Source organism: Perca fluviatilis, chromosome 10 (genome assembly GCF_010015445.1).
Source record: "Perca fluviatilis chromosome 10, GENO_Pfluv_1.0, whole genome shotgun sequence".
NCBI classification, from domain to species: Eukaryota; Metazoa; Chordata; class Actinopteri; order Perciformes; family Percidae; genus Perca; species Perca fluviatilis.
Window position 1 is genome coordinate 15,028,386 of NC_053121.1, and position 10,651 is coordinate 15,039,036.

Below are 10,651 nucleotides of genomic sequence, written 5' to 3' on the forward strand. Positions count from 1 at the left end.
CGAACTACCGTCCAAAAATGGGAAGTTAGAAAACATTGAATCTGTAATTATGTGTTTTTAAATCAAAATTTGCGGTGTAGAAGTGCAACAGGCAGTATTGTATTTCCTCCAATGGTCGTCCAATCCATTGCATGTCCTCTTGCCCTCATTGCAGTAACCTTAGCTTGTCGCTCAAGTGAGGCACAACAGATTAGGTCGCGTTTTCGGATAAATTAAAACTAATTATGTGTTAGTTCTAATTTGTTCTAACTTGGAATTTCTGAAAGAGTGACAGCCCTCGTGCACGACACACAGTTTGCTTGTGCTATCAAGAATATTCGTGACATTTTACGTGTGTTCACTTATATAGTGGTTTCAATAATCTGGCTATACTGTGGGCTGGTTTTCAACTGGTCTGATTGTCTGACTGCTCGTGTTTCATGATGGTATCAGTGTTCCCTGATGTCAGCAATGACTTTAGTGAGTACAGTGTTATCATTACTGATAGGAATGACTGACAAACCTCGAAAAATAAGACCCATGTTGCATACTAAGATTATCCTTTAATAATTCACTTTAACAAACTAAATAAAACTGATTTATCCAAACATAATTCAGTCGATTGCAATTCTTTATCAGCTCCTAAATAAGCACAATAGTCAAATCCTTTGTTACTGTCCCTCCTTCTCCCTAAATAAGGTCATCAGCTGTTGTTTAGGAAAAAAATCAGGACACAAAGTAATATTAGACACTCATCCATAAAACACTTTCAAGCAGTGAAACAAATAATTTACGAGGTGTCTGTTGAGTAAATTTGGTTTCAAGTTATAATGATTTGATTCTGTGTACCTTCACTTCCAAAAGAAATCCGGATCACATTTTCATAAGTGTCCACTTCCCTTTTAAATCCCAACATTCATGGATTAAGCCGGATGTAAAATCAAATCTGCTTTCATTCTTGCTTTAATATTAAGTCACATGTGGATGTACTTTACCTAGGTGCTCATCTATGCAGAAACATGATTTGGTTTGACGCTTTAACGCTGGACTCCTTGCAGAGCACAGGATGTGAACGTAATGAGTAACAGTATTTCCGTGTGCTGTCATGTAATTTGTCGTAGAGTGCATGCTGGGTGCTGCATTTACACCGAATTTGGAGGAGCATGTTTTGACAGCGTTTGTGTTTGTGTATGTGTGTGTGATGGTATTGAAGAGAGCGGTGTCTGACAGCATTAGGGTGTGTGCTGCCCAGTCATGGGATTATCTATCCCAGGGGCGGGTCAGCACCGCTGCACTCCCAGCTCCCCGGCACAACAGCGCAGAGTCTTTGTCTCAATCCCCAAGTCCCCCTCTCCTCTTTCAGGAGCGTCTTCCGCTTGAAGACAGTGCAGCGGCCACGATGAGCACGGCAAGCTCACTCTGACAGTCTGCGCACGGACGGGGCCACTCGCCCTAACGCAAACACGGGTGCATGTGGGGTCACCGTATCCTTCAGTCACACTAAGAGTCAGCACAGAGAGCAGCGTCCTCGTCGATCAGACCGGCCTCTACGGGAACGCTAGGACTCTTAGCATTAAGGATGAGTCAGTGCTATGAGAGAGTCATGAGTCATTTCTTGTTTAGACTGACCTCCTCTATGTTGTGGCTTCCTGGATACAGTCTGTGGCAGCCCAGCAGGATGGAGAAGGCCTTGCGGAAATCTGCATTGAAGGCATAGATGATGGGGTTGAGGGAGGAATTAGCCCAGCCGAACCACACGAACACGTCAAACGTGGTGGGGCTGATGCAGGGGAAAGCCTTCCCTCCGCTCGACTGCTCACAGAAGGGCACCATGCAGTTGAGAATGAAGAACGGGAGCCAGCAGCACACAAACACCCCCATGATGACCGACAGCGTCTTCAGCACCTTGGTCTCCCTGTTGAACGTCATTTTGAAAGAGCTCTCGGACTCTGCGATGCTGGAGCCTCCGCAAATGCTGTCGTGTCTGTTCTTGGCACTTTCGGCCGCTCGCTCCAAGGCGGAGATCCTCCTGATCTGTCTGTGGGCAATGCGGTATATCTGGGTGTAGGTGGCCACCATGATGGCCACAGGGATGTAAAAGCTTATGAGAGAGGTGGAGATGGCGTAGGTCCTGTTCAGGCTTGAGTCACAGTTTTCTGGGGTGCTGTAAGATGTAGCATTGAAACCTAAAGAGCCAGAGGACCCAGTGAGAGGGGTGTAAGATTTAGTGTGGGCCTTGTGCCAGTTGAGCTGCACCGGGATGAAGGAAATGAGCACAGACAGCGTCCAGGCCACACTGATCATCACAAAGGCCACTCGGGGTGTCATCTTCCTCTCATAGCGAAAGGGGCTGGAGATGGCCCAGTAGCGGTCCAGGCTTATCACACAAAGGTTCAAAATAGACGCGGTGGAGCACATAATGTCGAAAGCCACCCAGGTGTCACAGAAAGAGCCGAACGGCCAGAACCCGGCGATCTCTGTCACCGCTTTCCACGGCATCACCAAGACGGCAACCAAGAGGTCTGACACGGCCAGCGAGATCACAAAAAAGTTGGTCACTTTGGAGCGCAGGTGACGAAACTTGGTGACGGCGGCACAAACAAGCGTGTTTCCCAGCAAGGTGGTGAGGATGAGCAGCGAAAGGAAGCAGCCAGTTAGGACGCGGCCCGACGGCGCCTCATCCAAAAACCCATTGTCGATTACAGTTGTGAGGTTCAAGAGCGCCATCCCTGAACGTGTGAGGGCTGGGGAGGGTTCATTTAAGTCATGCTGAAGAGTCTTACTACATTACATCCACAGGATTAGAATCTAGGAGGCTCCTGTGCTTCAGCCTCGCAAAAAATCTCCATCGCTGTATCTTCTGATAAACAACAAGGGATGAGACGTTCGAGGCAAACCCTCTCTGGGCGGAACATTTGCTCCCTGGCTTTGTAAATTAGATTTGACATAATTTGTGCTGATGAGCTGAAAGGGTAGTGGTAACTTTATTCCTCAGTGTATTGATTGTCATGAGCTCTTCTGTCTGCCCAGTTTGTAGGTCCCAAACTGCTGTAATGTTAGGAATCCTCTGCCTGCTTACTAAAGTCATCAGCAGCCCTGTGGATTTAAAGAAATGCATTATACAACGTTGGATATATCTGTATTCATTTAATAGTTCTTGTCATGAAAATGCAACATGGGTTAAAGTAATTGATTTTGATTTCTTGTTTATGTAAGTTCTAATTAGAGGTATCCTACATGTGTGTGTCATAGCCAAATTTATTGGGTATTGTCATGTTAATGATCGGATTTCAAACGGAATAAATAGGGATTTTCCCCCATGAGCGCATTGTCATTATTACGGCATGACCAATCAAGAGTCACACCTTCCTGCGTGCATACCCAAAAATATCTATCTTAATCATCATACTCACCTCTTAGTCACAGAGACGCGGTCAGCTGTAGCATGATTTTATATTTCAAAAACAAACGTCCCATCGCATCAGTGACAACTAAACAGCGTAAAGTCAATCCAAAAGGGCGCCCAGCCTCCATGTCCGACAAAAACAAACCAGGGAACAGTCCCATTATATCCCCGACGGGCTCCACGTCGCTGACCGCTAATAAATAAAACAACAGGCAGACACACAGACACACACAGTACTCAAATGTCACTCAGCCATCACCGCTCCGGCTGCAGCCTCTTCTCGCGTCTGCGGCCAAATTCCCCCCCAAATAAAACTGTGCGCTCCTGCGGCTTCAGCCTCACACCGGCGCTCTGACGTTGTCCCATTCAAGAGAAAGTGAAGTACATAGTAATGAGACGTGACCGCGACCAATCCCGCTATAGCCTACTGCACAATTATAGTGTACAGCACGATATACAGCTGCAGGCAACACCTGGCGCGTCATGAGTCGCCTCTTGTGCACAGTTTAGGGGTTTTAAACCCACCTGTTACCAGCTGTGCTTTCTCTTAATTTGACCCAGTTAAATCTGAACTGGGGTGTTACTTTAACTCATTTAAGGTGCAGTTGTTCAAACTGAATCAGGACAAGGGGCCAAACATGCGCGGCCAGTGGGTCGCTGAGGCCACCTGATGGAGAAAGAGAATAATTGCGTCAGAGAGGGAAATCAAGCTGCAGGGACATAACCCCCCACATCTTTTTTTAAGGATTTTACTTCTATGCAGGATTATAATGAGATTTAATCAAAAAAGTGATTTATGCCCAGACAGAAGATTAGATTGAAAAACACATTCTTCGTTGACCCGTGGCAGTTTTCCTGTGCAGACCAATGTCACCTTCAGCCACAGTCCCCATTTCTATCTGCTTGTAAATATATATATATATATATATATATATATATATATATATAATCCTGGCATTGTCTGTCAACACGCCCATAGTAGGTTTAGTCAGTTCAAGCTGGTATATTGCATGCAGAGCCTCATGGGATGCAGAAACAATCGTGACATGCCAGCTGTCACCTTACAGTGATGTAAGTAGTTCTGACAGGAGGAAAAAAGAAACAGCTTTTACCCTTTTCCTTCGCGAGCACCCACACTATAAGACGTTTAATAGGTGGATTCAAGCCATTGGACTCAAGGAGTGATAATGGAATAAGAAAAGAAAATACTGTATGTTACCCAAAATGAATTTTCCTTTTTCCATTTCTCTACCATACCTCTACCTCTGTTCTGTATTCCTTAATCCAAATTATACAACAATAAACAACTCTGACAGTAAACACTACATTTGTAATATGATCGTGGGACATTTTATTAAATGATGACAAAGTAGTAATACCTAGATTTTTTTTTTTATTCAATATTTCAGATGTAATTTTAGCTTTTCAAGTATTGATTCCAAAGAAATAGAGGACACAAGTTGTCGTTCAGTAAGGGATTTTCAAGCAAAAAGGTTCTGCATTCACCAGTTATGTCTTTGTCTTTTTTTTTGGTCAGTTATAGTAAACTGAATATCTTGTAGTCTTCGATCGTCGTCACCATGGTTTCTTGGAAGTTTTGCTGTACATTTTTTTTCTTTTTCTGACCTTTTATAGACAAAACAATGAATGGATATAAACAGGAAAGTCGATGACAATAAAATTCAATGTTTTTTCTTGAGAAAAAAAGTGTGTTGAGCAGGAAAGCCGAGCAGTAAACTCGACCGCTCCAACATTAACACAAGATTTGGACAGATGGGGAGTCTGAGAGAGCAACCAGAGAGGTCGGTGATTATACACAAAACCTTAATAGAAATAACTCCACATTTTGGGAAATAAACTTTTTTTAGATGAGCAAATCGATACCACTTTTCATATTTGTCCATTCAATAAGGCTACAGCCAGTTAGCTAAGCTAAGCTTAAAGGCTGGAACCATGGGAACACAGCTAGCCTGGCTCTGTCTAAAACAATTATTCAATTGTAATATCATATTTTTTCAGTCAGTCAGTGTATCAATTAGTGTAAGAACAATCATTTTCGTTTTTAAGAGCGTCAATGTATCACTATTTCTCGGCCATGAGCAGTCCGATTTTTGTACTCCCTTGATCAGTGAGCTTTAGAGGTGCTGCTACGTGAATTCTGTCACCTTCGGAGGGGGCCAGTCTAGTTGTTTCAACTTGTTTCCAGTCTTTATGCTAAGCTAAGCTAAAAGGCTGCTGGCTGTAGCCTAGTATTGAACACACAGACATGAGAGTCAGTGGTATCGATCTTTTCATCTAACTCTCGGCAAGAAAGTGAATAAGCACATTTCCCAAAATGTTTGACGATTTCTTTAACTTCAAACTGATTCTGAATGTTTAATATGTCAGCTAATCACAATCAGTGCTCTGCCCACCACCAAAATTGCCCCCAAAAAACCTGTGAATGAGTAAAATATTAATATTTTCTCTACTTCTGTTTATTACGATCGTGTGTTTGTTATTGTCGTTCTTTCATAAAAAAGATTGTATATTCTTCCCTTTTCCCAGGTCTTTCTCTGTGATTCAAAGGGCTGCCTTACTCCGAGGACATCAAAGACACAGCAGCCGGACAAGGTTCAAAGGTCAGAGGTGAGACCAGGGATAGACAGGCATGCTGAGGTGCATGGCGTCTCTCCCATGGACGTACACTCTCACCACCTGCTTTCTGCTCTGTGATTGAACAGGCGTTATCAGTTGTTATCACTTCCATAGATACGAGGCGGTAGGGCCCTACTCTTCCTCCCAGTTGGCTCAGTAGGCCGTTATCATCCATTGGTAAACTGGATCACTCATCAGCGTCAATATTCAACGCTCAGAGCAACTGCTCGACGTGTAAAGTAGCATTACTTACTCAGGCCTTACTTAACGTTTTAAACCAACGCCACAAACATTAGTATTTTACCTAGGGCTGCACGATATGAGGAAAATACTGTATGCAATAACGCTGTTGAATATCAAGATAACGATATTACTTGCGCTAAATGAATAGATATTGAAGTGTACTCAGTTATGCATTTCTTCTGCTTTCAGTATTGTGCTCTACAAACTGCTTGTTGAGTTTAAAACAAATGAAAGGGAATTATTCCCAACCTTCTTTTATTGAACAAATTGAACATTGAATTGAATATTAAAGGCACCACTAAAAAAAGAATGACAGTTACATTATAAAGTGCAGTTTTCTACCGATATTTTCTTTCATCTAACACAAAAAGAAAATCTGAGTGTCTTTCACCATATGTCGCAGCCTTTCGCAATGTGTGAATTGGGGCCAGTTGATATTGCGACGACGATTAAAAAAAAAAAAAAAAACGATATATTGTGAAGCCCTAATTTGAACCCAAACCATGATCTTTTCCTAAACCTAACCAAGTGACATTTGTTATTGTTTGAATTCACAACGGGACTCCCAGAGCGTTTAAGTGACACCAAGGGGCCCTGCAGGGGCCGTTACCATGTGAATAGATGATGATGCCCATTAGAGCTGGGCAATATATCGATATTATATCGATAAAGTGATATGAGACTAGATATCGTCTTAGATTTTGGATATCCTGATATCGTAATATGGCATACGTAGGTGTTGTCTTTTCCTGGTTTTAAAGGCTGCATTACAGTAAAGTGATGTCATTTTCTGAACTTACCAGACTGTTGTAACTGTTCTATTATTTCCCTTTACCCACTTAGTCATTATATCCACATTACTGTGGTGACTGGCCACTGTGATGATTATTTTAGAATAATCTCATTGTGTAAATATTTTGTGAAATATCTGCATATTTTCTGCATATTGCCCAGCCCTAATGCCCATTTAATGGAGTGATCAAATTCAAAATGGTGCAGCTGCTGCTCCTCTTACTCGTGTATTCGGTGCCGTTAAAAGACTCTCATCCCACACAGAGGCAGCCGCTGCTGCGTATACTATAAAGATTATTACTATGATTAGGGTTTCTCAAACATGCTGATTGTCAATTCCTCTGGTTTAATTTTCCCAAACAATGTAACGTAGTAACTTGCTCCCTTCAGACGAAGCTATATGAGAACAGGTAGAGCAAACCTCAACTGCAGACGCTTTTCACAAAGTCTGTCAATCACGACATGCTCTCATGGAGACTTCCGCCGACACAGCTTTAAAATCTCCCATGCAGCCGGTCAAGGCATGACAAAACCCCTTAGTGTTTTTTTGTCTGATGTGGAACGACAGGTAACCAGCCACCCACAAGACACACAAGAGCTATGAGTAAGACAGCTGAGAGCAAAACGGGCTGTTTTTGGAACCAAAATGTTAGAAAACCTCTGCCCTCTCTCTGCTGCTGCTGCTGCTGCTGCGTGCATGTTTGAGTGCACAGCCCTGCATATTTGTCAGTCATGCATATCTCTGCAGGTTCAACTGAGTCCACGTGTGTGTTCTTTTTTGTGTGGCTGGCATGTAAACATGTCTCACTGCTCTCCAGATGGGTAGAATAGATAGCAGAGACAGTGATTCACATTAGCTCTTTCTATGCAAATAGCGCAACATTGGTTCTTTAAACGTAGCAGTGAAGGAATTACAATACTCAGCGAGAGTGAATTATGAAAGTGGTTGATTTATTTGACAACAGCAGCACAATATGTCTGAACAGAAACAAGCTTTTTCCACATTGTGATTATGACTTTTGTGCCGTCCAATTGGCTGAATACATTGTTAGAAATGTCAGAGGAAATCCACAGTTGTATGCAAATACATAAATAAATAAATAAGAACATTGTGAAATAAATAACCATAAATAATACTGATAAATACATAAATGGCATTTTTGAAAGTTTCTGAATTGGAAACTGCTTACAAATGTCTATCAAATACATTCAATTAAAATGAATCTAATCAGTAACAATTGTAGCAGCCCTACATGAAACGGTAAACCGCAGTCTTCATCTTTTCTTAGAGTTCAGTGTCATGAGGAAATTAATGTATGATTTAAAAGGGTATTTGCCGGGCGAATGTGTGTTGCTCAGCACCATTGGGCATTTGTGATCAGTCTGGAAGAGAAACAGAGAGAGGGTTCAGGATTATATCTCATCTGGATACCACTACTGATGCAGCGGTCACAAAGTAGACAGTAAGAACTCAGTATCATATTTCAAATCACACATTGTTGGCTAACCTGTGGATGTGGGAGAGCCTTCAGGTTTGCCTTGAGTTCTACGAGAATAGTCTCATTCTGTTTGGGTACCGTCATATTGTTAAGAAGGTGCTTCAGTTTCGTGGCAAAAACACTCACACAGGAAGACTACAATGGAAAAATGACAAGGCCTAGTCAGGTTATCGCGTCATACAAAACTCATGTATCATCGTGAAATAAGCTCCACGTAAAAAGAAGAACAACCAAGCTTGATCTAGACCATTCAGATTGCAGTCTTGAAGAGATGCAATACTTACCGCATTTTTGTGGTCATCAATCTTTGACAAACGCACCATTGGCTATAAGGACAGAAAATTAATTTATTAAGCACTGGATATTTTAAGTGTCAGATTGTGACATTAGCGGTCATTGAAACACATGACAGGGAAGCCATGGTAAGCAGCAAGTGTGATAATATTAAACCATTATACTTACTAATGGGATATGGACTTTTTTGCCTTTGTAGAGTATGTTGAGTTTCTCCAGTCTGCTTATCATCTCCCCATTCAATGCTGGTTTTACCTCGTAACTGGAGCAGAAATGCAACAGGACAACAAGGGCCAACACAAACTTCATCATACTGCAGCGTTGTCTTTCTCTGTTCCGTAACAGCTTCTCCTCGTTGTGTTAAGTGTGAGAACTGATGTGATCGATATCTGCACATGCTTTTTATATGAGGCTAGAGGGGAAGTTACTGATGTCACTGCATACTCCTACCTGGAAATGCAATTTTTTTTTATGTAATGTGATGTGCAAGCTGCATTTTAAAAGTTAGGCCAATTAAAAAAAACATTCTTGAAAAGAAACCTCTAATTGTATGGCAAAAGATTAAGAAACCCCCACTGGACTAGCTTCCATTGCAAGAAAAATCCTTTCACCTCTGTTGTGAATTTGTGGCAACAATCTTGTTTATCTGCCTTCTGTAAGAAGACAAGTACTTTGTTACCTTGCAAGTCCTTGCAAATCCTTTCTGGTCTAGACATAAAGAAAGAAAAAAATATGAGGGTCTTCAATATTCTGTTATGAGATATTAAACCTGTAAATTAAAATGTACTGAATACAACAGCCACAGATGGTGCCATTTTGAAGCTTATAATGTTCAATTGTGAGGTTATGTTTAGCAATATCCTACTGCGTTCATTTGTATGGCACAGTGAATTTAGTTTTTTTCAGGATGGAATATACAGTAGCCTCTTGAACAGTTCACATGGTCACTGACGAGACCAATGACTATTTCTTGATATAATGTAATGCAGAGAGAGCGCCCACCCTCTTACCACACAAACATTACGGCAAACTGATCAATCTGTGAACTTTCTACATGGGAGAATCCAGTTGACAAAAAAAAGTGTGAGTTTGTCAACAAGCTTGTTGGTGAGTGCAACCTACAGTACCACTGAATATTTATAGATACACTGCATGCATCACTTCTGGACCACGTGCAATAAACTAACAAGTACTTTGTTACCTTGCAAGTCCTTGCAAGTCCTTGCAAGTCCTTGCAGGTCTAGACATAAAGAAAGAAAAAAATATGAGGGTCTTCAATATTCTGTTATGAGATATTAAACCTGTAAATTAAAATGTACTGAATACAACAGCCACAGATGGTGCCATTTTGAAGCTTATAATGTTCAATTGTGAGGTTATGTTTAGCAATATCCTACTGCGTTCATTTGTATGGCACAGTGAATTTAGTTTTTTTCAGGATGGAATATACAGTAGCCTCTTGAACAGTTCACATGGTCACTGACGAGACCACTGACTATTTCTTGATATAATGTCATGCAGAGAGAGCGCCCACTCTCTTACCACACAAACCACACAAAAATTACGGCAAACTGATCAATCTGTGAACTTTCTACCTGGGAGAGTCCAGTTGACAAAAGAAAGTATGAGTTCGTCAACAAGTTTCTTGGTGAGTGCAACCTACAGTATCACTGAATATTTATAGATACACTGCATGCATCGCTTCTGGACCACATGCAATAACCCACAAAAAAAAACAAAAAAAAAACTAACCCTTACACCCATACAAATACAAAATATACTTCAGCTCATGTTCCTCATG

The 10,651-nt window shown here is 41.6% G+C and overlaps 1 protein-coding gene across 1 annotated transcript; it reads right to left on the minus strand.

Annotated features, from left to right (window-relative positions):
* Positions 1 to 522: 522 nt before the first annotated feature.
* drd1a (dopamine receptor D1a) lies at positions 523 to 3,883 on the minus strand. The gene is made up of 2 exons (XM_039814433.1): positions 3,393 to 3,883; positions 523 to 3,075 (listed from the first exon to the last, which is right to left on the minus strand). Exon 2 carries the CDS (start codon positions 2,704 to 2,706, stop codon positions 1,588 to 1,590), a length of 1,119 nt encoding a protein of 372 aa, XP_039670367.1. The 5' UTR covers positions 2,707 to 3,075; positions 3,393 to 3,883; the 3' UTR covers positions 523 to 1,587.
* Positions 3,884 to 10,651: the final 6,768 nt, after the last annotated feature.